The sequence below is a fragment of the Hemicordylus capensis genome, chromosome 3 (assembly GCF_027244095.1).
Source record: "Hemicordylus capensis ecotype Gifberg chromosome 3, rHemCap1.1.pri, whole genome shotgun sequence".
Lineage (NCBI taxonomy): Eukaryota > Metazoa > Chordata > Lepidosauria > Squamata > Cordylidae > Hemicordylus > Hemicordylus capensis.
Window position 1 is genome coordinate 150243431 of NC_069659.1, and position 26053 is coordinate 150269483.

General features: G+C 43.1%; 1 protein-coding gene across 3 annotated transcripts in view; it reads left to right on the plus strand.

Moving 5' to 3' along the window:
* Positions 1-26053, plus strand: part of STK24 (serine/threonine kinase 24) — a 49642-nt gene continuing 23589 nt past the window's right edge. Inside the window, exons 1-2 of one of the 3 annotated variants that reach the window (XM_053311110.1) lie at positions 1-363; positions 9454-9684. In XM_053311110.1, the coding sequence (XP_053167085.1) occupies positions 319-363; positions 9454-9684 (276 nt within the window). In that variant the 5' untranslated portion in view covers positions 1-318. Of the gene's footprint in view, positions 364-9453; positions 9685-14198; positions 14292-26053 lie in introns of those variants that run through there. The other 2 variants (XM_053311111.1, XM_053311112.1) reach the window with 2 other exon arrangements.

Below are 26053 nucleotides of genomic sequence, written 5' to 3' on the forward strand. Positions count from 1 at the left end.
CAATGGGCTGTGAGAAGAGTTTGACTCCTCCCCGCCTCACCGCGGAGGCTGGACGGAGTTAGCTCCGCCTTTTTCGCCTCCTTCCCACCCGGCTGTTCTCGGCGCGCGCCTGCGCGTACAAGCCGTTGGCCGCACGTTCCTTCCGTAGTCCGTTGGTAGCCTTGGTGGTGGTGGTGGTGTTTGGGGGAGGAGAGGAGGGGGTGATGGGGCTGAGGTGAGTCTGTCCCTGGTGCTGCCTAAGGGAGGGCGCGAGCGCGCGCGCGAGCGCAGAGGAGGGGGGCGGCGCCGGCGCGCGCTGCCTCTGCCGCTTCCGTCATCATGGCTCATTCCCCCGTGCAGCAGCCCGGCCTGCCGGGGATGCAGGTGAGACACCAGCAGCCCCCCCTACCCCCGCCCCCGCCCCCGCATTATCTCCCACCCCTCCCTCTGCTCTCCTCTCCTCCGCTTGGGCTGGAAACGGCTCTCGAGGCCCCGCGTGACGAGGAGGAAGAGGGGTAGTTGCTTCTCTGCCTTCTGACAGGGCCAGGCGCTGGTGGGGTCTTCCCGTAGACCACACTCACTTCTCTCCCCCCGCCCCCCCGGCTGCTTGGGGGGGGCTTCTTGGGGGTGGTTGTGATGGGCAGTCGCGGGAGATGAAGAGGGGAAGCTGGTTCGGATCTAGGGAAATCGGAGGGGAGGCTGAGGAGCCCATCAGGGGTGGCGAGAGGGCAAAGGAAATGGCTGGGTGTCGATGGAGGAAGAGCTCCTCACTCAGGCTCCCTTCCCTCAGCGTGGGGCGGGAGGAATGGTGTGTCATCCTGCCCAGTTTAGACTCCGGGTTATCTACTTCTTATCTGAAAGCTAGGGCCCCCTTTCCTTCTATTGACTCCTGAAGTTCCATTGGTGTCCTGTCCGCTTCTGGGGCCTCCAAGTAACTTAATGGCAGTTTTGTCGTAAATATTATTCTTAAAGGGCGCCCCACAGAAACACTGCTTTGATCTAGTGCACTTGAGGAGGATGGCTGACCTTCAGGGTGTTCTGTGGTATCCATCTCGGTAAGCCAGGGGTGCTGCCTGAGGAGGAGGAGGCGGCAACTTGCAGCTGATCTGTGGAGTGGTGGCTTGCCTGTGTGCATCCATCTCATTTTTCTTTCTTGCTGTAGGGGTTTGTTAAGACTAGTTTCTTTCCCCTGTTCTGTTTTTGTTGTTGAAGTCCAGATATGGCAAGTCACCACTGATGGCAGCTTTGAAGTAACTGTTGTGATTGTGTAAAATGGTAATTTGTAGGATAGTTAAAATGTCAGCTGTTTCCTCCTTTTTCCTCTTGTGTCTTAATAAAGGGCTTGACTTTGATAGTATTTCTAGTTACCCATGACTTTATCCTTTTGTGAGCAATAACTCGGTTGCTCAAAATTTGTTTTGCCTACTCATTTACTATTTGAGTGGATAACAAAAAGAGAAGTTATAGTTAGAAGCTGTGTACTGTATTTCTAGTATCTTTATTTTATGATAAATCTTAGTACTTGTGTAGTTCTTCTTGAGTGTGCAAAGTGCTTCATGTGCTTGCCCCTTCAACCACTCTGTAAGGTAGGTAAGTATGTAGTACCACCCGCACCCCCATACTGCAACTGATGAATGGAGACTTGGAAGGAATGGCTTTCCTAAGGCCATCTAGTGAGTTTGTGGCTGAGATGATATTTCAATAAATTTGAAGTGGCAAAGTTCTGATTTGCAGCAATCTGTCAGCCAGTGTATGGTGACTCAAATTTCTCAAACTCTTGAGCATTGCCTTTTGATGGGCAAATGGAAGGTGTTGGTGAATAGCATACAGGCTTTCTCCTTTTCTCCCTCTTTCCATACACAGAGAAGTCTGCTGATGCTGCTATAGCCTGGGAAGCAGGAATGGTGGTAGGAGGGTCCATGGCAGTGTTCCCTCTAAGGTGTGCACACATGCCTGCGCTCACAAGTTTTTTGCTGTCCGCTCAGTTCATTTCAGATCCCGCTCAGCTTGAATCAGGAAGGCCCCATTCTGAATGCATGTGTGCACACACTGTCTTGATACTCCCACCCAGAACAAAACTCATTCCACACACAGACAAAAAAAATATTAGAAAGAACACTTTGGCCATGATCCATCATATAAAGAAGTTAGTATAGCTAGTATTTGAGGGTAATTCTGGAGTGGATTAGGGTGAACAAACTGAAGCTTAATCCAGTTAAGACAAGTGTGCTGGTTGAGGATTCTAATTATCTGGGTGGAGGTGCTCAGCCAGTTCTGGACAGGTTTCCATTTCTCCTGAAGGAACAGCTTTGAGCTTGGGGGTACTCCTAGATACTGCATAATTGCTGGTTGTTCAGGTGGGAACAGTGACCAGGAGTGTCTTTTATAAAATCTGGTGTGCCAGTTGTGTGCCCCTTTCCTGGAGGGAAAAAGATCGCACTGTGTTAATTCTTGCCCTAACCATTTCCAGGTTGTAATAAATTCTTTGTGGGACTTCCTTTGAAGACAGTCTGGAAACAAGTCTAAAGTGGGATGGGGTGTGGTGCCAGGTCAGATTAAGCCTGTCCAATGTCAACTGCATTGACTACCAATTTGTTTCTGGCGATGGCTTTGGTCTTTAAAGCTCTAAATGGCCTGGTCCCAGGCCAAGTCAAGAATCACTTCTTCGTATATGATTCTGCTCAAGAATCTTGATCTGCTTATGAGGCTTTTCTCAGTGTCTCTATGCCTGCAAAGATGTGACTGATGTATAAGAGACAAGACTCTAATTGTGGTACCCAAATTGTAAAGTGATACCCCAAGTGAGGTGTCTGACCCCTGAAATGCTGGCTTTTAAGTGTACATTGATGTTGTTTTATTTCAGGCATTTTCAGTTAGAGCCTTTTAAATATGTGTACTGTCTTGCTGCTACTTTATGATTTATTTTTGATTGCTTCATTGTATTTTCTTAAACATTTAAGACACAGAAACAAGATATAATTTATTTTATTTAGCATATTTATATTTTCTGCCCCAAACTTACATCTCTAGGTGGTTTACAATAAAATAACAGGAATTAAAACAAGAATTAAAATATTAAAAATTAAAACACTTTAAAACAATGACAGATTCTGTAAATCTAATTAAAAGCCTGGATGAATAAATGTATCTTAACAAATATTTTAAAAGCTGTCAGAGCCGGTAGAAAGGCTCTTAGTTCTGCAGGGAGTGTATGCCAAAGCCTCGGGGCAGCAACAGAGAAGGCCAGGCGAGCTGGTGCGAACTACAGATGGACCTCCCTGGATGATGTCCGTAGGCGGCAGGCTTATAATGGAAAAGGCATTATCTTAAATAATGTGGGACTAAGCTAGAACTTTAGAGTTGGAAGGGGTCTTATTGTCCATCCACTGACTCAAACTGCTACAGCACCCCTGACAGATGCCTGTCCAGTCTCTGTTTGAAAATCTCCAGCGAAGGAGAGCTTATTACTGTATGTATGTTTCACTATCAAACAGCTCTTACAGTTAGGATGTGCTTCCTAATGTCTAGCCTAAAGTTTCTTCTTTCTAATTTCAACCTACTGGAGCTTTGCTTAGGCAGGGAGAGAGTAGTCTTTCCCCACTCACAGCAGAATCTGATTTACCTCTACTTTGATTTCCTGCTCTTCATACGCTATAGCAGGCATGGCTTGGCTGGTGAGAAAAGTTAGGTGTCTTGCCCTGTGCAAGGTTAGCCACCCTGAAATATAAAATATATAGTCAGATTGGGCTGAGGAAAAGAGTGTGCCATCTCACTCTGAGTACCTGTGCCCTTGTCTAACAGCTGGCTTGCACAAAATGGAATGTAGCATCTGTCTTCATGAGATCCAGTACAGGGGGATATTGCAGAAATCAGAAGGCAATTATGCAGTACTAGCTTCTGACCAACTTGAGCAGTCCTAGGAATATAATACATGATGCTTGTGATCAACTGGATTAAAGATCACAGAGCATTCAGTGGGGCATGTTTTGTATTTTAGGTGAATATTGTTGACCAAAACCATGATGAAAGTTGCATTGCTGCAGGTCCAGAAAACAAATAGGGTCCCCCTAGGGAAAATATAATTAAGAAATTCTGGTATTGCACAGGTTTTGTTTACTGGATTTAATATTTGTCATGTTTCAGGTATTGAAGTTCACTTTAAGTTGCTTGTTTTATTTGTATTTTTAATCCACCTCATCTTGCCAAGCGAAGGATGGGGGCCACTTTTAAAAAAGCTTCTCTGGAGGCGATTTTTACTTGCAGCAGGCAACAGGCTAGTTAAAAATATAAAAAATACGAGCACAATGGCTTTCATTAAGCTATGTGTATCTGCGTGTGATTCTCTACTGTTCTGCTGTAAAGATTTATTTATTGCTGTTTATTTTTGTTTGTTTATTGCTGAAACTTTATTGCTGTTCATAACAGAAACCTTGCTTACCTATAGGAAATGCATATGTTGACTTATTAGGATCATTGTAGATCTTTTTTTTAGCATTTTGTGTTGTCTCACATTGAAGTTCTAGATCTAGATAGCAGATAAACTTTTATGTGGGTCACTTTTAAAAATGGATGGGGATATGGGTTGGGAGGTACACACAGATCTTCCATTCTCTTTGATACTCTTGTGTGTTGCCTGCATGCCCATGCACTCACATTGTTGGGGAGGATTGGGGGGAATGCATTCTGACCTCTGTGGTCCTCTGTATGGGGTTCTTATTTATAAATCAAAACTGGCAGACATGTCTTCGCTTCTTCCTCTGTTGTTTCCCCTGTGTTGATTTAGAAATTGTAAGTCCCTTGAGGCAAGGACCTATCCTTTAAAGTGCCTTCCACATATATATCAATAATACATCAATTATATTAATACTAATAATAGTGTATAGGATGCAATTACTGGTCCCAAGATAAGATGTGAAGGCACATGGTATAGCAGCCTTGCTGAAGATAAGCATGTCTGGAAGGGAAACCACCAGAGAACCCTTTATGTGATGTCTTTCTTGATGGAAGATTTGAATTTTATTTGATTTTTTTAAATAAGTTGGAAACTTCAGCAGAAATTAAAAATTGGTTAATGAAGCCTAAAATATGTCAAACAGTCTCTTTTCATCTGTTTTGTGTTATGAAACTATTCCTATTGCTCATAACCACAAACTCTAACTTCACCTACACATTTCATTAACATTTTCCGTTCTTCTTTTCTGTTTTTTCTTACAGTCTGCTTGAGCATTTAACAGAGCAGCTGCTAATAATAGTTTCAGAAACAAAGGTTGTCTTCTAGAGCAGAATGTGTTTTTCTGAGACCCTCTATTCTCATTTAGAATTCTACTATTCTGTAATTTGATTTATTAATGTCAAGGATGTTGTATATATTCTCCATGTTCTGTGTGTAGAGTTGGAAGCTAACCAATAAAAAAATTATGTTCAGTCGATTGGTCAAATAATAGATACTGAAAATATTAAATTATTTGAATAGTAAAGATAAAATTAGACTAATTATATTTTGTGCGGGGGGACCTACAGAAGATTCCAGTTCTTCTTAGAAGCTTTAGGGTACTATGCCAGACCTCATCAGGGTTCTTCTTCTGTACAGCAAATGCAGTTGACACAGTGGGAGTCCTGACTGGCTAGGGGCTTGTGACCTGTGCCACTCTTGTTTGTAAACAAGTAGGTACCTTGGGCCCAGTATTTCTGAACACATGCAGAGCTTGGCGCCAAAGCATGGAGGGTTGCTTTTTTTAAAGGACCAAAGTCATTTTGCCAGAAGGCAAAATGTCCCAGAACGTTTGCAGAGTATCTTTCTTTTTGAAGGAAATACTTGTGAAATCTCCTGTTGTATGGCTCAGATACTGTGCTACATAAGCAGCAGTCATTTGAACGAGGGAAATAGGCTTAGATTCTACTTGGGGTATGGTGGTTTGGACTATATTCATCTGGGACCAACATGCAGTCTCTTCAAAATAGTGTTAGTCACATCTTGCGGATATAGTGAGATAGAGTTGAGTCTATTATGGAGACAGAACTTAACACATCAGAAATGAAAAGATGGAAATCCAGTCTGAGACAATTGCTTTTAGAAAATGAATGCTCAGGCAGGCCATTCATATTCAATAGAAGGAGTTCAGTTTATGAGACTAGCTGTTTATTGGGGGCTTAGGTGCAGTGAGCAAAGTCTGTGTCTTTGGGGGTGCAGAATGTGCAGGCTCTTTTCGCAGTAGGGTGCAGTATTACATATTATATTCTTACACCACTATGCAGTACTTCAGGGGTGCAATACAACAGGGAGAGAAAGAATAATTGGCAGTGCTATATTCCGGCACTGCTTATGTGTCCCTAAGGATTGGTGTCCTAGGTGACTGCCTAGGTCTGACTAGTGGACGGACCGGCCCTGGCTATTATCTGGGGGAACTAAGCTGTTCTACTGCATTTTGTTTCCCTGTAATCCTGGCTGCTTTTGAAAAAATGGAAGTTAGATTATAGGCTTCATGGTTTTGAACAAAGGCTGATAACGTGCTGGTAGTGTATGTTGAAGGTTCCATAATCCAAAGTAATTTAGGGGGTGGAATTGTGATGACTAGAGCAGAAAAACCTCTCTGCCTACACAGTGTTCTTTTCTTTGCAGCAACTTTTGGTCCCTGGCTGCCTTCTACCATCATACACGTTCCTTGCCTAAATCATCTTTTTTTTTTTTTTAACCCAGTCACAGTATATTGCAATTTGTCTAATTTTTAAACATAGACTGAGCATAGAAATTTGATTTTCATGATACATCATGTGGGTTCTTTTAGGGTCTTTGTTGTGTCATTCTTGCAGTGAAACGTGCTCCCTGTATTGTGGACCTGAGGCTTAGTTTCATAACCTCAAAGGGAATTGATCAATTCCAGATTGCAGTAGGAAAAGTCCATTGTGAATAGGCTACTGGAAATAATGGTGCAAAAGTGTGTGTGTGGGGGGGCATATCGACCTCGCGGGTTGGGGGTGGCCAGAAATGACCACAGAGGTCATTTCCGGCAACAATTTTGTGTTTCGGAGCCTCAAAATGGCTCCATAAGATTAAGATTAGGAGGAGGATAAAACTGACAATTTTCAGCTGATCTGGGGGCATTCCAGGGCACAGTGTAACATGGGGGAGCAGCTAAGTGTAGTAGGCAGCTTCCCACTGCATGTCCCCCACCTCAACTAAACTTGATTTTAGAGATCCCCCCCCTTGCTGGTAACATAAGCCACAATTCCCCATTGCTGCAGTGACTCGATATTCATGGTTTCCATATCTGCAGTTGTACCATGGAATGGAACCCCTGCAGATATTGAGGTCTTCTTGTATTGTATTGTATTGTATTGTACTTGGATTTCATCTCTGCACTTACTTCAGTATCTGATGCAGAGGTATCCAGTGACTCCTCTTATGTGGTTAGGCTGGATCAGTTTCAGTTTGTGACTCCTGAGGATGTGGACAAGCTGATTGGAATGGTGCGGCCCACCATCTGTCCTCTTGACCCTTGCCCAACATGGCTTGTTCGATCTAGCAGGGAGGCTGTTGTAGAAGGCCTGGTAGAGATCATAAATGCATCTCTGAGGGAAGGTAGGATGCCTCCAAGTCTTAAGGAGGCACTTATTAGACTGCTTCTAAATAAGCCTATCTTAGATCCCTCCGAGCTGAGTAATTACAGGCCTGTCTCCAACCTTCCATGGCTGGGCAAGGTAATTGAGAGGGTGGTGGCCTCCCAGCTCCAGACAGTCTTGGAGGAAACGGATTATATAGACCCATTTCAAACTGGCTTCCGGGCTGGCTATGGGGTGGAGACTGCCTTGGTCGGTCTGATGGATGATCTCCAACTGGGAATTGACAGAGGAAGTGTGACTCTGTTGGTCCTTCTGGACCTCTCGGCAGCTTTCGATACTATTGACCATAGTATCCTTCTGGAGCATCTGAAGGGGTTGGGGGTGGGAGGCACTGCTTTGTAGTGGTTCCGCTCCTACCTCTCAGGCAGGTTCCAGATGGTGTCCCTTGGAGACTGTTGTTCTTCAAAATCTGGACTTTTGTATGGTGTCCCTCAGGGCTCCGTATTGTCTCCGATGTTGTTTAACATCTACATGAAAGCGCTGGGAGAGATCATCAGGAAATTTGGTGCGGGGTGCTATCAGTATGCTGATGACACCCAAATCTATTTCTCCATGTCAGCATCATCGGGAGAGGGCATAACCTCCCTAAATGCCTGCCTGGAGTTGGTAATGGGCTGGATGAAGGATAACAAACTGAGACTGAATCCAGATAAGACGGAGGTACTCGTTGTGCGGGGTCGGAACTCAAGAGACAATTTTGATCTGCCTATTCTGGATGGGGTCACACTTCCCCAAAAGGAACAGGTATGCAGTCTAGGGGTGCTTCTGGATCCAAGTCTCTCCTTGGTGTCCCAGTGGCCAGAAGTGCCTTCTATCAGCTTCGGCTGATATGCCAGGTGCATCTGTTTCTTGAGTTAGATGACCTCAAAACAGTGGTACATCTGCTGGTAACCTCTAGTCTGGATTACTGCAATGTGCTCTATGTGGGGCTGCCCTTGTACGTAGTCAGGAAACTACAGTTGGTGTTTCCGGGCAAAATACAAGGTATTGGTCATAACCTATAAATCCCTAAACAGCTTGGACCCTGGGTTTTTAAGAGAACATCTTCTTCGTTATGAAACCCACCGCTCATTGAGCTCATCAGGAGAGGTCTGCCTGCATTTGCCACCAGCTCGATGGGCCTTCTCCGTTGCTGCCCCGAGGCTTTGGAATGCGCTCCCTCGTGAAATAAGAGCCTCCCCATCTCTGACATCCTTTAAAAAGTCTTTAAAGACACATTTCTTCACCCAGGCTTTTAATTGATATTGTTTTGATTGTTTTAAATGTTGTTTTTAGAATATAGTTTTAAAATTTTAAATTGTGTTTTAAATATCTTGCTTTTTAATTTTTTTAAAAAATTAATGGTTTGCTTTTTAATCTTGTTGTAAACCGCCCAGAGACATAAGTTTTGGGCAATGTAAAAATATGATAAATAAATAAATAAAATAAATAAATATTTTCTACGCATACTGGCAGTGACTTCTCCAAGGTTTGTTTAATGTTGGTTTGTATGTCTGAGTCTCTGCCGATCAACAAATTGTGGTCTGTCTTGGGCAGTCAACCCACTAGTTGAACTCAAGATTTGAAACTGATATGTTTGCCCTAACCATGGTCTTGTGTGATATCTGAACCTGCAGTTTATTTTATTTTAGTAGCTCTACCTTCAGAATGCTCTTGTGTAGAGTGAGGCAAACCTAGATCATGGGAGGTAAGGAAAAGGGATGGGACCTGAACCAACCAAGATGTGGTTATCTGTTAAATAAATCTTGGTTGAAACAAACTGTAGTTCTTCATGATGTCTGAACATATGCATTGGAAATTAGGATATTTTATTCAAAAGATTTAAGTTGTCTGTCTTTTCTGTATTTCTACCAGAATCTGAAAGTGGATCCAGAAGAACTTTTTACAAAGCTGGAGAAGATTGGCAAAGGTTCATTTGGTGAAGTTTTTAAAGGAATTGACAATCGAACTCAGAAAGTTGTTGCTATAAAAATTATTGATCTGGAAGAAGCTGAAGATGAAATAGAAGACATTCAACAAGAAATCACAGTGCTAAGTCAGTGTGACAGTCCATACGTTACCAAATATTATGGATCATATTTGAAGGTAAAATGCTCTTTGTTCTTAAATATTTAAAATATGCGTATTTTATGAATCAAGCTATGAAATGGAATAATTTCCAGTGAAGGAGGACCTTCTTCAGACAAAAATGACTTGTCAGATTTGTGGTAAGAGTTTAAAAAGACAGTATTTGTATTTTTTACCTTGTTTGTAAACCGAACGTTTAGTAATGTTGGTCAAAAAGAATTTTGAGTATATCAAAAAGCAAAGTGCACACATTCTTAATAAGAATTGAATATTTTGCTTTTAAGGGTATATATTGTATACACTACATTGCATTTTATAGTAATAGATTTATCTTTTAAAAATACAAAGAGAGTGAATGAGTATTCTCATACCAGTTTAACTCTTATGGCTTTCCAAAACATGTCCAGGGATTTATAGTTAGAGAGTTCTGAGAACTTTGTTTCGTGACTCTGTTTTGCCCGTATGCCATGAATCTGATGTTTAGAAGTAAAAAACATTGGAGATTTAGCTAAGATGATGATGATGATGATGACCTTTGCTTTGGCTTACATATTCTGTTTGAAGAGATTTATCATTGGATTGTTACAAAGCTTTTAACATACCATTGTTATATTTCTCTTTTAAAGTTCTGCTTATTGGCAAAAATTATGCTTGTAAATAGCTAGTCTCCCATTTCCACAGTGCTGTTTTTGTGCCTGGGTCCAGCTTCTCCCAGTAGCTGCCTAGAGCTATCAGCAGCAATACAGGTGGGCATGGCAGGTGCAGTTGCTGTACTGTACCTTATATTAAACATGGTAACCCTTTGGGGGAGCTCATCCTTCTAACCTTCTGAAGAGTGATGGTATGTTCTAAGGCCAGAAGGTAGAGGATAGGCATTGTACTTTGAGGGCTGTGATTTCAAACATAGAGCTATATCTAGTTGCTTAAATGAAATTACCTTTAAGGTAACTACCCAAGTGTTAAACACAAGACTGTACAAAAATATATGTCTATTAGTGTAACAAATATCAACTAGTGGGTCCGGGTGCAGAGCATCTGTGCCTCTATTTTGGCCCAGCCGGTGCGCCACCCCCCACTCCCATGCCGGTGTGCCTGGCTTTCTGGCCAGTCGGCCAGCCGACAGGGCGTTCCACCCCCCCCCCCCCGTTTCTCTCCCCACTTTTTTGCGGGCCGGCTGCCCAGCCTGCTTCCTCTGCCCTGTCCTCCTCATCTTGGTGGCCAGGCCAGGGCCCGCTGCCGCCTCCTCACCCCGGCGGCCAGGTGGGCCAGGGCCAGGCTGTCCCGCCACCGCCTCCTCCCAGCAGCCAGGTGAGGCTGGCCCTCTGCTGCCTCCTTCGGGCGGCCAGGCCAGGGCCCGCCGCTGCCGCCTCATCCTCACCCCAGCGGGCCAAGGCCAGGCCAACCTGCTGCCACCTCCCACCTCCTCCTCCCAGTGGCTAGGTTGGCCCGCCGTCTCCTCCGGCTGTCCGGGCCAGGGCCCTCTGCCACCGCCTCCTCATCACCCCGGCAGCTGGGCTGGGCCCACCGACACCATTATTTCTTTCTGACAACGGCGGCAGCTACCTCAGGAACTCTCGCAAGTGGTGCCGCCACTCTCACGAGAGGTTGCCATACATCCAAGACGGACCGTCTTGTAGAATTAATTATATAGATATTTGTATGGGAGTTGTGAGGTTGGAAGGCTTTTTAAGATCACTTTGCATTTTGTTAAGAATATTTTTTAATAAATACAATTTAGATTTTTTTTGTTAATGTCAATAATGTTTTAAAAGTAGTACCCTCCTACAAACTTGTAATATCCTGGATTTGCCACTTCATAGCTTGGACTGCAGAAATATAGAATAACAGTGGTGCACCTAGGTCCTGTTGGAGCCTGAACCTGAAGGTAGCATTGGTTTCACAAGCAGTGTACAGATACCAACTCTTATAACTTCTTATGATGTCTGTCTGATACTAACAAATGAGAATTTTTTTGGCACAGGCTGGCTGTTGGTTGATTATTTTCCTGTCACTAATGATCACCCCAAGCAATACATCTGGTTTATTCAAATTTTATGCAAGAAAAAGTATAATAATTTCCTTGAAGCAAACTGATGGTGAATGTGAAAATAAAGGGACTGTGTGTAGTTCTTTTGTGCTGTCTGACATATTGCTTCAATTAGGTGACAGAATGTCTAATGACATGTTGGGTTGGTGTGTGGGTAGGATGATGAAAGGATTACACCTGCATATAAGAGCTAACTGACAGTTTTTACACTCATCTCTTCATCCTCGCTTTCTTTAGACTGCTTGACACCAAAAGGGCTTGCTTGACTCAGACACTTTTCCTAATTTGCTTTTTATAAAAACTAGAGCAGTGTTCTCTCTAATTTTCTTCATCTGTGTGCAGAATGAGTTTTGTTCTGGATGGCAGTATCAAGGCAATGTGTGTGCACACATGCATTCAGAGTGGGGCCTTCCTGATTCAACCTGAGCGGGATCTAAAATTTACTGAACAGGCATCCAAAAACTTGTGAGCGCGCAAACACGTGTGCATGCCTTAGAGGAAACACAACTAGAGCAAGCTTGGTGCTGCACGTTCAGGAGATGCAGCTCCCAGAGAGGAGGAAATCCAACCAGAAAGAGGATAGGCATAGGGAACAAATACACTGGATGACATTCAGACTAACATCACATATACTGAATAGTTTTACACATGCAATGAGGAGGTGTGAATTTCGCTGATCCCCTGTCCTTCTGCAGCCTTCTGTGCTTTCTCAAAGTGTCCCTGAGTTGCAGGACCATCGAGGACATATTTTTGAGAATGGGGATCAGCAATAATGCCCACCCCAAGTTGCTTATGCAAAACTTTATTTGGCATGCACAGTTTTAATCTGGATGTCAGCCATTAAATGTAACTATATCCCATTTTTGTTGCATTCGTATCCTGCCTGTCTTTAAATGAAGAAGGCTTATGAATAAGAAATACAGCTTAAAACCCCTGCTAAGAGCAAAGAGGTACCTTTTAAAAGTGGTTATTCTCTTTATTTAGCAGGGGGAGAGCACCTGGCCTTATCCATCCCCAGCACAGCATTTTTCCAGTGCCTGTTGCTGGTCTCTCCTATTTCTTTTTTAGATTGTGAGCCCTTTGGGGACAGGAATCCATCTTTATTTATAAACCTTTGGAAAATTTGGTTGAAAAGCGATATATAAATATTCATCGTATTTGTAAAAACACAATGGAAAATAACAGGTTAAAAAATTGGAAATTTAAAACATCTAGAAGGTAACTTGGTTATATCTATACTTAGCCTCATCACTGCTGCTTTCTCAGCTGTGTTGGTAGTTTCTTTTGTTGTTTTTAGTTCACTAAAAACTGCTTACTGTTAGGTTCTGCTTTCCCCCCATTTAATATGTTGAATGATCAGCAATAAAATTGTGTTTTTTGTGTGTGAGAGCGCACTGTAGGCTATACAGTAGATAAGTGATTCTGTTGCTCTTCTCTCCCCTAGTGAGCATGTTTAAAAAGCAATGTAAGTCATGACTGATGTCCAGTCATAACAAGTCCAAACTCGCAGGAAAAGTGAGAAACTGGTGCAAGAGTTGGGTGGATAGGATGGGGAAGAATCAGGTTATGCTCTCCTACAGTATCCTGGAAGCAGTACTAATTTATTAAAATACATCATATGGATCTTCTGGGCTGTAAGGTGGAATCTCCTCTGTCAACAAAGCTGAAGTTATAATCGGCTGCCTTTCAACTAATAGATCTGGATCATGATCCGTTGACATTCATAATAGTGGGTTCTGTATCTGCACAGGATCATTCTTGTAGAATTTGTTAGCTCCTTGTGGTGCTTAGAACCGCCCCTTGCACATGTTGCATGTTCGTTACCTTTGGCGATTCAGTGCCATTTTCCCCAGTTCCTTTTCGACTGCCAAAGCATTGGTACCTCGGTAGCATGGCTCCTCAGATTGGTTCATTTCTGTTCATTTAAGAAAAATAGTTATCAATTCTTCGCTTTTAACATGCTACTGACTTTGGACTGCTTCTGTTTACTCTGAAACTTAATGGACGTTGGCATCGGTAAACTGTTTGTTGCTTTTGGCCCTATGGACTGCAAAAAAAACCCCCTTTAAACATTGCGAAAAGTGTAGGGAAAATCTCCCCTCAACTGATTGGCACGATCTGTGTCTGCTCTGCTTAGGGGAACACCATAACACCAGCATGTGCAGAATTTGTTTATCCTTCTCACACCAGACCTGAAAAAAATTGGGCTTTACATTTAAGGGCTGCATTGTATGAGGATACCTTAAGACCGGGTACTCCGGTGCCTTGATGTTCAGTATTATCTCCATTGGTGTTGACATTGAAGTTGGTGCCGAGGGCTGCATCCTAGATGCAGTCTAAATCCTCAACATCCAGAACTTCCAGTTCATATGCAGACTCAACTCAACCTATTTCCCCCTTCTTTATTCATGATAAAATAGGGGCTTTAAGGGATAAAATAGGCAATTTTGTCGCCACTACAGAAATGAGTTGCCAGCAACCAGGCACCATGTCACCAGCTGCTACTATTGTCCAGAAAAGGAGAAGCTGTAGATAGTAATACTCAATCAGCCAAAGACGTGCCTACTGCTAGACTAAGGTAAAACTCAAGAGCTAGTTAGTTAATATTTTTGTATTTTGTTTTGAATTCCTGTGTGCTTTTATTTACTACTAGTTTCCTCTGTTCCCCAATTTCTTATTCTGTGTGTAACCCTTGTTAAATAATAAAGTTAATATATTTAGAAGTGACTTCAGTCTGATTTAACAGGTTCTGGAGGTTACTAGCAGGACTCTTCTCCATGTGCCTCATAAGGTCATTTGCTACAGTTGAGTTGTTTCCTGATTAATATATTGTCTACAGCTGGGCTGTGGTGACTCCAGCTGTACTGTGCCTGTAAGTCCTAAACCAGACAGTTCTAGGTTGTTGAATTTGTGTCTAAGCCTAGTCAGTGGCTTTAGATCAATCTTCAACTGGTGACAGCCTGCCTTGAATGAGCGGTGTGCTCCTGGATTGGGATCAGAGCCATCTCTCTACAGAGGGTAGATCCCAGGAAAGCGTAGTAATACCCATTTCGTGTCACACTCCCTCTGTCAATTCCTAATTGCAGATCATCCATCAGGCCGACCAATGCAGTCTCCACCCCATAGCCAGCCCGGATGCCAGTTTGAAATGGGTCTAGATATTTGATTATTTTATTTATTTGATTTGATTTGATAATCAGTTTGCTCCAAGACTGTCTGGAGCTGGGAGACCACCACCCTCTCAATTACCTTGCCCAGCAATGGGAGGTTGGAGAGAGGCCTATAGTTGCTTAACTCTGAAGATTCCAATGCAGGATTCTTCAGAAGATGTCTGATTGCCTCCTTGAGACAGGGAGGCATCCTGCCTTTCTTCAGAGAAGCATATATAATCTCTTCTAGGCCTTCCTCAACAACCCTGCTGCTAGATAGTATAAGCCATGCCAAACAAGGGACTAGGGATGTGCCCAAACCGGTTTGGAGGCCTTTTACAAGCCTCTGAACCGGTTCAAACCCTGGCTGGCTCAAAGGTTTAACGGGGGTGGGGGATGGCTTTAAGCGTGGGGGAGGATGCACTCCCCCCGCCACCGCATTTCCCCACCAGCGTGTGATTCCCCAGAAGCCTGTTGGGGCAGCAGCATACCTCCCTGCCACCCTGTCCCAGTGTTGACCGGATATAACCGGAAGTACTAGCTGCACCTGCATGCATGTGTCGTGCTCGTAGGCGCAGCTAGTACTTCCGGTTATCTGTTCAGAGTCGGGATGGGGCGGCAGGGAGGTTCGCTGCCACCCCAACAGGCTTCTAGGGAATCGTGTGCCAGTGGGTGAAATGTGGCGAGGGGAGGGTAAGTGCATCCTCCCTTGCCCTTAAAGCCACCCCCCTGCCATCGAACCAGACCCTGCCGGTTCTGTGCACATCCTTACAAGGGTCAAGAGAACGGGGGTAGGCCACACTGCTCCAAACAGCTTGTCCATATCCTCAGGAGTCACAAATTGGAACTGATTCAGCCTAACCACATCAGAGGAGTTGCTGGACACCTCCTATTCAGACAATGTAATAATTGTGGGGTCTGAGTCCAAGTCAGCCTGAATACAATAGATTTTGTCCAACATTAATGACCAACAACTCATTAAAAACATCACAGTGGCTAACTGATGACTCCAAATTCTGATTCAAGGTAGGAGGCATGCACTAGCCCTCTTACAACCTTGAACAGCTCTGCTGGATGTGAGCTTGTGGATGCAATACAGGCAGAAAAGAATTGCTTCTTTGCTGCACGTATTGCCAGAGCATATCTCTTTAAATGCACTCTGATGTGATCTGTCAGATTTGAGTCGAGTCTTTCTCCACTTGCGATCCAGTCGTCTACCTTGCTGCTTCAGCTCTCATAGATCTTCCATATACCAAGGGACCAATCGTGGAGCAGGTTAGAGAGGACACTTAGGAGCGATCATGACTACTGCCCTGGTGAGTTTGCTGTTCCAATTCTCCACCAGGGCATCAACAGGATGACCAGCACAGCCAACACTAAATCCTTGCAAGATTCTTGGAATCCTATTGGATCCAATAACTTTTCCAGGCAGACCATTCTAATAAGCCCCTAACCCTTGCAGAGGTGGGATGTGATTGTGAATCCAGCCTTAACCAGATAGTGATCTGTCCATGACAATGGGGAAATCACAGGAGTCCTCACCAATGGAATATTGCTCTGATCTGAGTAAAAGACCAGATCGAGTGTGTGACCTGTAACATACGTCGGTCCCTAGATCACTTTGGATAGGCCCATAGTTATCATGGCCGTGATGAACTCTTGAGGTGCCCCAGACAAATTGGTCCTCAAGTGAACATTGAAGTCCCTCAGCACCACAAGTCTGGGAGACTCCAATGCCAACTTGGCAACCAAGTATGTAAACTCAGGGACTCTGTCCCTAGTAGGGTACATCAAAAGAAGTCCCAATCTATCCCTTATCCCCTGACTTAAGTATGTACAATTGATATGATCAGATACTTCTACAGGGAGCCCGCTAAGGGAGATGTTACTCTTAAAGACCACTGCCACTGCACCTCCCCAGCCATGTCCCCTCACATGCTCATAGGAAGCTGCCATGTACTGAGTCAGACCATTGGCCCATCTAGCTCAGTATTGTCTATCCAGACTGGCAGTGACTTCTCCAAGGTTGCAGGCAGGAGTCTCTCTCAGCCCTATCTTGGAGATGCCAGGGAGAGAACTTGGAACCTAGATGCTCTTCCCAGAGCGGCTCCATCCCTTAAGGATTAAGACCTTAAAGTGCTCACACATGTAGTCTCCTATTCATATGCAACCAGAGTGGACCCTGCTTAGCTTAGGGGACATGTCATGCTTGCTACCACAAGACCAGCTCTCCTCCCTACTAATCTACAGAGTACCCGGCGGGGAAGAAGCTGGGACCAGGCTTGTCCACCAGCCTCCCCCAGCCAAGTCTCTGTGATGCACACTAGGTCAGCTCTTTCATCCATAATCAAATCATGGATGATTTCTGGTTTATTCTGGACTGACCTGGTGTTACAAAGGAGCAAGGTGAGGCTCTGTGGGTAGTTAGCAGTGCTCCCTGAGGTCAAAATGCTGGCAGGACAGCTGGAACAGGAAGCAGCTATTAAATTTTTATTTCCCTTCCCCTGTAATGGCCTGCTGACCTGCCCATGTTACTTCTTCTATTTGCCGCCACCACTGGAATAGCTGCTCCATAGTCAATGGACATGCCCCTTGTCCCTCCATCTCCAGACAAATGCAAACACATTACAGACTAACTTTGCTCAAGACTCTGACAAAAGCTAGCTAGACAGCAGTTTCAGGTCCTACAATAGCCATAAAGAAATATAATTCTGCTCCAGCGCTCAGTGATGGCCTACACTGAAGGCCCAGCACTAAAGATTGGCTGCTGGCCGAGCCACTGGCACAGCCCCCTTCCTTATAAGCCCCCAGTATCGCTTCTCTCAAAGCCAGGGGAAGAGGAGTATTTCTCCTCTCAAAGCTGGCGCAGTGGGGAAGTAACTTGCCTTGGGGGCAAGAGGTTGCTGGTTCGAATATCCATTGGTATGTTTCCCAGACTATGGGAAACACCTATATCAGACAGCAGTGCTATAGGAAGATGCTGAATGGCATAATCTCATACTGCACGGGAGATGGCAATGGTAAACCTTTCTTGCATTCTACCAAAGACAACCACAGGGCTCTGTGGTTGCCAGGAGTCGATACAGACTCGAAGGCATAACTTTACTTCTTACTTTATCTCTCCTCTCACAAGAGATTCTGAGGCAAGGATGGCCCACAAATGTTGATTATCAGGCACTCAGGATGTGAAAGCCCCAAGTCAAGGCTGCAGAGCTGTGCCAATGTTCAGGCTGTCCTGGCCAAGCAAGAAGTGTGGAGGCCACACTGTTAATCTCCTGACAGTCTGGCAGGAGAGAGTTGATTGGCAAAGTCAAGATCCCTCTGGTCTAGTACTCAGACTGTTGAGAGGGGCATTCAGAAGGTTGCTGCAACATCCAGATCTTGGGGCTCAGGAAAAAGGCCAAGTGCTACATCCAGACTTGTGAACCTTATGCCTAACAGAGTGGAGAATAGGCTTCTAAATGAGAGTATCTTAAGTGACAAGAAAGCTTCCACTATATGAAATTATAACTGCAAGTGGAAGTGTTTCAATGAGTATGCATCAAAACGTAATTTCTTACCATACGCAGCATCCATTTGTGATGTACTGCTTTATTTGACTGACTGTAAAATTAGTTTTGGCTAATGTTTCCATCAAAGTTCATCTAGTCGCTATCTTGGCACATCATTCTGGATGGGATAGTAAAACCATATTTTCCCATCCTAACTCCAAGAGATTTTTGAAGGGTATGAATAATTTGTACTCTCTTGTTAGGAAGCCTATGGAACAGTAGAGTCTCCCTTTAGCCCTGCAGCATTGACTACGCACCCATTTGAACCAATGGAATCTGCTCCAGCCAAACTAGTGACTCCAAAAACTGTATTTTTAATAGCTATAACCAAGAGTGAAGAAATGTTGGTTTAGTTTCAGTCAGACAAAATATTTTACTCATTAGAAGGTTCCTCAAGCTATATTGGTACATTACCCATCAGGTCTTTTTTCACATGTCATAGACTAGACGACTAGTGGATTTCCTGGCTATAACTGCAGTTGGAAGAGTGAGTGAAATCAGTTCTTTGTGTATCGATGTCCCCTACACCAAATTCTATCCAGAGAAAGTAATAGGATGGACCCAGCCGTTCGGCCAATGATTATGACTGATTTCCACATAAATCAAGATATAATACTACCTATGTTCTTCAGACATCCAGAAATGCTGTTAGAGAAATCCTTGCATTCTTTGGATGTGCATAGGTCCCTTCTCTTTTACTTAAAAATGACACATTCATTTTGGAAGATGAAATATCTTTTTATAGCCTATAAAGGGAAAGTGCAGGGTGGTAATATTTCCAGACAGACATTCGCATTGGATAGCTGAGTTAATGTATCTCACATACAAGTACTAGAAGGTAGATCCACCTAAAACTATTAAAGCCCATTCCACTAGGGCCTATGCATCTTTTGTGATGCATCTGTCTGGCATAAGATTGAGGGACATTTGTGAGGCAGCCACTTGATCTTCGGAACACACATTTATCAAACATTATGCACTGGATCTTTGCTCTGCAGTGGAGGCTAATTTTGGGAGGAGTGTTCTTAAGCGGGTACTCCCATAACATACTGCTTCCTCCTCCAGAGTGACAGCTCGTTAGTCACCCAGTTTTATGAATGCCAAAGGATCACGATCCAGATAAACAGGTTGCTTACCTGTAACTGATGATCTGGAAGTGATCCATTGCAATTCATAAGACTCTCCCAGCCACCCTGCTGCAGTAAGTGAAGTCTGACATTTGAACTGATATATTTTTAAAAATAAGAAACCTCTGTGTGTGTGTGTGTACATGTACATATATAATCTCTGTCTTATGTGGAGTAGCACTTACCTAGAGTAGCACTGTTGACTGCCACTTTGATGGGCAGCCTCCAAGGAACTGAAGGAAAATGGTGCTGCACTGCTGAAAATAACGAACTTGCTGCACGTGCAAGGGGTGGTTCTAGGTGCCATGGGGAGCTAATGAATTCTTCCCAAATGGTGCAGAACCCACTAATGAATGACCACAGATCGCTTCTAGATCATCAGTTACTGATAAGCAACCTGTTTTTTCATGAAGCATCTCTAAGGCAGAAGTTATACAGCATTCTTGGAGCCCTATAGCATTTTGAAACTTGATTACCTTCACCACTTGGCTGCCTGAAGAAAAAGCAGAATAACAGGCTTATATTATATGTCATCAAATCATTGCTTTAGGGATGGGGTCGTAGCTTAGTTGGTAAATCTTCTCCTTGGTTTGCAAAAGGTCCCAGGTTCAATCCTTGGCATCTCCAGATGAGGCTTGGAAAGACTTATCCCTGAAACCCTGGAGTCTCACTGCCAGTCAGAATAGGCAATAATGAGCTAGATAGACCCACATTTGCACTTGGTAGAAGGCAGCTTCCCATGTTCCTAGGTTACTTATGATATACAAAATCTTCTATTGGTTCAGTGTTTGGTGTAAAGATATTCAGGCTTTTGTCTTGCAAAAGTATTTTTCATTCAGCAGATCAAGTGGATTAGAAGTCAGTGAAAAAGTAGGTCCAATGAAAGCTATTGCATTATCTGTTCTATCTTACTTATTATTCAGAGCCATCTACAGCAGTTTCCATCAAACTACTATAAATCTATTGACAGGGCTAGAAATATCACCATAGCTAATAGCCTTAGGAATATGGCATATTTGTGTTGGTATTTGCATCCCTAGTGCAAGTAATAGCTGCTTCTGGGTGGGCACACTGTTACATGGTCAGCACAACCAGGAGATGACTGGGTCGAGAGACCCCCACTTCGAGAGTAGGAAAGTAGGTTGAGGTAGGAAAGTAGGTTGAGTAGGTCGAGAGTAGGAAAGATCTCCTTTGCCGCTTAGGTGGACTGAGGAGGAGCTGTCCACTCCTGATGCTATGCTAGACTTTGGATCCTCCTTTCCTCTTATGCCTTTTCTTCTTCTTGAGCTCCCCATTGTGAACTATTTGGCTTTATTTTTTGTTTCACTCTGGTTCTCAAATTAAGTGTTACAACTTAAAAATGTAGTAGTAGTAATCGCTGAATCTATTCACAAATAAATGCTTTGCATCTCAGTGTGAGTGTTCTGTGGTGAAGGGGACAGAGTATGCACTATCCAGACTTGTTCTCCAGGAGATAGCTGGAGACAGAATCAGCTCTCTAATTTCTAGAAAGAACTCTGGCTTTTTGTATCTTTGCATCTCTAAGATAAAATTATTTTTAACAGCCCTGTATTTTATTTTATAATCCTCATCATTTCCCACAAGTCAGACTGAAGAAACCTGTTAAGACACCAGAGTAATACTACCATTTCATCACTAGATGGCCCAGAATTGTCAGCACATTCTATGCAAAAAGGGTTTAACATCAGCATTATTGACTAGCCAATTTCCTTTTAAAAATAAACTTGTATCACTTTATACTCAGATGGAGAAAAGGCTTCAATTGCTCATTCTGTCTAACCTTTAAGGTTCAGGGTGAGTCACAGTAAAGCTTATAAAACTGTTGAAAATGCTACTCAAAACCACGACTGAATTCCAATAGGTCTAAGGCCCTAGCTGATTGGAACCAGCCTGTCCACTGGATAGATGGTAAGTCTCCTATCCTGGAGACTTGCTGAAGGAAATCAATAGCTATCTATCAAGTGGAGCAAGATAAAAGGAAAATTCATAGTCTTAGGAGTGGAAAGCAGAGGGATTGTGGTTTCTAGGGGATAGGAAAGGGTTTTTTTTTTAGAAAAATGACACAAGTATACACAGGAAAGTGAGAGAAGGAATTTGGGGTGCGGGGGTGGATTGTTGAATATTGCACTTGTGCAGTTTGGTGCAAATAGCTTAAAAGCTATTTGCACCAAAAGCTATTTGCACCAAAAGCTATTTGTAGCTTAAAAGCATACTGTGTAAGTGGCATCTTTATCAGCCTATCAGAAGATGTCATTTCCTTAAAAGTAGTAACAAAAATCAAACAAACAAACCCCAAACAACCTATTACAAAAGTGTTAAACAGTGGCAAATTTCATATACTATTCCCAGAATACACAAGGCTTACTTGTCTCTGCTTCACAACTTTTCACCTCAACAGATTATTTTTGCTTTTGTATGCAGTTTTTGGCATGCCTGGTTACTCCCACCAGTTGGAGGTATTTTATTTTGTTGTTTAAGTAACTCTTTCCCATAGTTGCGGTTGTCTAGATTAATGTCAGCTAGTTAGGAACATTAAATATTGGCAGAATTTTTATACTTTGCACCCCACAAAAAATTCTGCACCAAGGAAACAATGTTAAAGAAAGATTGTTTCCAGCAAATTGTATGCAAAGAATCTTCAGGGAATAGTAAGAGTGCCATCTACACTATGACATGAGGTAGTAAAATCAATGGAGGCAGGCTGAGGTGGTCTGTCTCAGGCAGCAGGTTATGGGGCACCCGAAAAGGGCAGCAGATATATTTTACTTATTTATCAAACTTCTGTACTGCCTAACCTTTCATCTCTGGGCGGTTAACCTCTGGGAGGTTTCCTCCAAGACCGTCTGGAGTTGAGAGGCCACCACCCTCTCAATTACCTTGCCCAACCATGGGAGGTTGGAAACAGCTAAAAACTGATTAAACAGAAGCCCTTTAGCCCTCACCCTCATTCTCCCCCGAAGTGGCTCCTCCAAAGGGGTGACCCCACCGGTGGCGGACCCGCCACTAGAAGCAGTGTTCCTATAGGAACATAGAAAGCTGCCTTATACTGAGTCAGAGCATTGGTCCATCCAGCTCAGTATTGTCTTCACAGACAGGCAGCGGCTTCTCCAAAGTTGCAGGCAGGAGTCTCTCTCAGCCCTATCTTGGAGAAACCAGGGAGGGAACTTGGAACCTTCTGCTCTTCCCAGAGCGGCTTCATCCTCTGAGGGGAATATCTTATAGCGCTCACACTTCTAGTCTCCCATTCAAATGCAACCAGGGTGGACCCTGCTTAGCTAAGGGGACGTCATGCTTGCTACCACAAGACCAGCTCTCCTCTCCTATAAAGCCCAAGGCTGAGCAGATGAGCCGAGGAACAGCTGAGTCACTTAGGGGCTGGTCTCAGTCCTGTACACACTCCCCACAGATATTAGCTAGAGGCAGCAGCCTGACAGGGGAAGCAGGAGCTGGCAGGCAACAGCAGAAGGAGCCCTCAGGACCCACCTGGTCTCTCACCCCAGGCAGCACTGGATGGGAAGCAGATGGACTTCTTTCTCTCCTCCGCTGGGCTTCTAGCACCCAGAAGTCACAAGCAGCATTCCTATAATGCTCAAGGCTGAGCAGATGACCCAAGGGATGGCCGAGTAACTTAGGGGCTGGTCTCAGTCCTGCACACGCTCCCGACACACTCCCCACAGAGAGAGAGATAAGTTTATTTGGTCATTGACCAGCAAATACTCCCCACATATGTTACTAGAGGCAGCAGCCCCACAGGGGAAGCAGGAGCAGGCGGGCAACAGCAAAAGGAGTCCCCAGTCCCTTGGTCTCTCACCCCAGGCAGCACTGGGTGGGAAGCAGATGGACTTCTCCCTCTCCTCCGCTAGGTTTCTAGCACCCTGAAGTCACAAGCAACGTTCCTATAAAGCCCAAGGCTGAGCAGATGTTACACTCCCCACAGATGTTAGCTAGAGGCAGCAGCCCCACCTTATTTATTTATTTATTTATTTATTTATTTATTTATTTATTTATTTCGATTTCTATATCGCCCTTCCAAAAATGGCTCAGGGCGGTTTACACAGAGAAATAATACATAAATAAGATAGATCCCTGTCCCCAAAGGGCTCACGATCTAAAAAGAAACATAAGATAGACACCAGCAACAGTCACTGGACGTACTGTGCTGGGGTGGATAGGGCCAGTTACTCTCTTATTTATCATGATAGTGGCCACTATTTGTGTTTTTCTTCTTGGAAACACAATATCAAAATGTTAGTCCCATCTAGCTATGAATAGAGGGCCTATCACAATCATTTAATAGTTTGCAAATTTAAAGCTTCAAAATAACGAGCCAAAATGTATGACATGTTTTCATATTATATTGTACAGCTATTTGTATTTATAGATACATTGTTAGCCTATAATTTTGAGCTTCATCAGTATTCAAGTGAAATTATTTCTGCCATCTCAAGTGTATTTTCCATTGCTTTTCAAGGTATGTGTGGACGTGTTAGATGGTTGGAAAACTTTAATGAAAAGGATGCATTTGCCATGTGCAAAGTGATAATGTTTTTTTTAAATTGCAGGGATCTTTTGTTCAACTTGTAGTAAATATTTTTGATTAGCAGATAACATTTGAGCAATTTGTTTCTTCTTCGAAGGAATGCAATCTAGGGGCCATTAGCATTCATCATGATACCAAGTTTCTTCAAAGGATATAAGCATCTCAGAAATGCTTACTGGCCAAATGCTTTATCAGTTCTGCATCATGTCTTGGGAATGATCACCAGCTCATAATCATAAACATTTAGAACATTTCTCAAATGGCTCTTTTGGGGGAAGTAATATAATTCCTATAAACCTCGATCATATTTTTCTGGTTCTAGGCCTTTTATTGTTCAAGGTAGTAAGCTTTATTATTGGCTCACTTAATCCAGCCACCACAAAGAAAAGGAATTAATTGTTTCCATATTTTAAGTAATTGAAATATTCTTGGCATTTGTATTTGAAACAAAACGTCATCTTTTGAGTTTGGATTTGCCTCTTGGATTATGCATCTTGCACTATAAATGTGGAGTCAGAAAATTAGAAGTGAGAAGTCATCTCATTAGCTGCTTTTTGCTCTCTCTGTATCTCCTTTGACCATTTCAGTAGTACTGGACATGGTGTTTCAATGGTAAAAACAGAATAAACATTCAGTTTACTTGTGCATCTGATGGAATAGGCTCTTTCATACAAAAGCATATCCCAATAAATCAGTAACTCTTTAAGGAACTATTAGCCTCTGTATATGTGTTCTGCAAAACTCTAACATGCTATTACATAAATTAACATAACATAAATTAGTAACTCTAACATAAATTAGGATGACTTTGTTTAAGGTGCTATGTTACTCTGTAGAGGGGTGGGTGGGAAGATAGTGTTATCTTGAGAGCTGAGATTCAAAGCTTGAAGATATTAATCCAGGGACATATAAAGAGGTGACTAAGAATTAAGTAATCTCTTAATGTATTATCAGATAATTTGGAGGATTTAAGTTATTTATGAAAAACATGGAAATACGAGGGGCTTGTTAGTCATCTGGTGCAGGGCCCCATCTAGCTGCAAGAACTCTTGTCCAAATCAGATTGGTTGGAAAAAATGATCTACTTCCAACCCCTGAGACAGATTGCCTTCTAGAATACAGGACTGTAACTGACTTTGAAAAAATCAGCCAAGATACTCCTCTTGCCTTATGGATTGAGTTCACTTAATTAACTGTGTTTAGCATGTGTTTACACTTCTAGAGCTGAAGATTTGACATTGATTCAGGCAATGTGCCTACTTCAATCTTTCAGTTCAAAAATGCTTCCTAAAGTTCCACACAAATATTTCTTGCCTTGCCTGTAAAAGACACAGAAAGCTCATTCACCATGCTCTTTAAAACAACATTGTTACAAAGTCCTCTGTCAGATTTTTCTTCTCTAAATGAAAGCACAACTCCTTGGGTCTTTGATCCAAATAGGTCATAACCTCCAGACCCTGATTAATTTTTGTTGCTCTTTTAATTCTTTTCATTTAATTAATGTCTTCAATTTTCTTCATTGAAGACATGAAGATATAAAATGAAGAAGAAATAAATATGTTTAAAGTAAAACCAACCTGTTTTTAATTTGTCTGGTTTTATTAGTATTTTAATAATACTGTAGGTTATTACTTCTAAAGGATCTGAGAGCTCCCTGGCAACTATACAGGGATTTCTCAGAAGTCAATGTGGGGAGGGGTCCCTAAAGATAAGGATGAAAACTTCTGCTTTAGCATGCTACAGAGTATCTAATTCTTTAATGATGTAAGTATCGAATGCCCTACATTGTGCTACAGAAGTAATTCTCATATATTTTTCCAGGGACCTCTTCCTACATTGTCTTGTATGTTGAGAAATCCCTGTATCTCTGCCAGGGAACTCATGCATGTTTCAGATCATTCTGAGAAATGTTTTTTAGGGCCTCCACTCAGCTCATTCGGGGCACTGGTCAG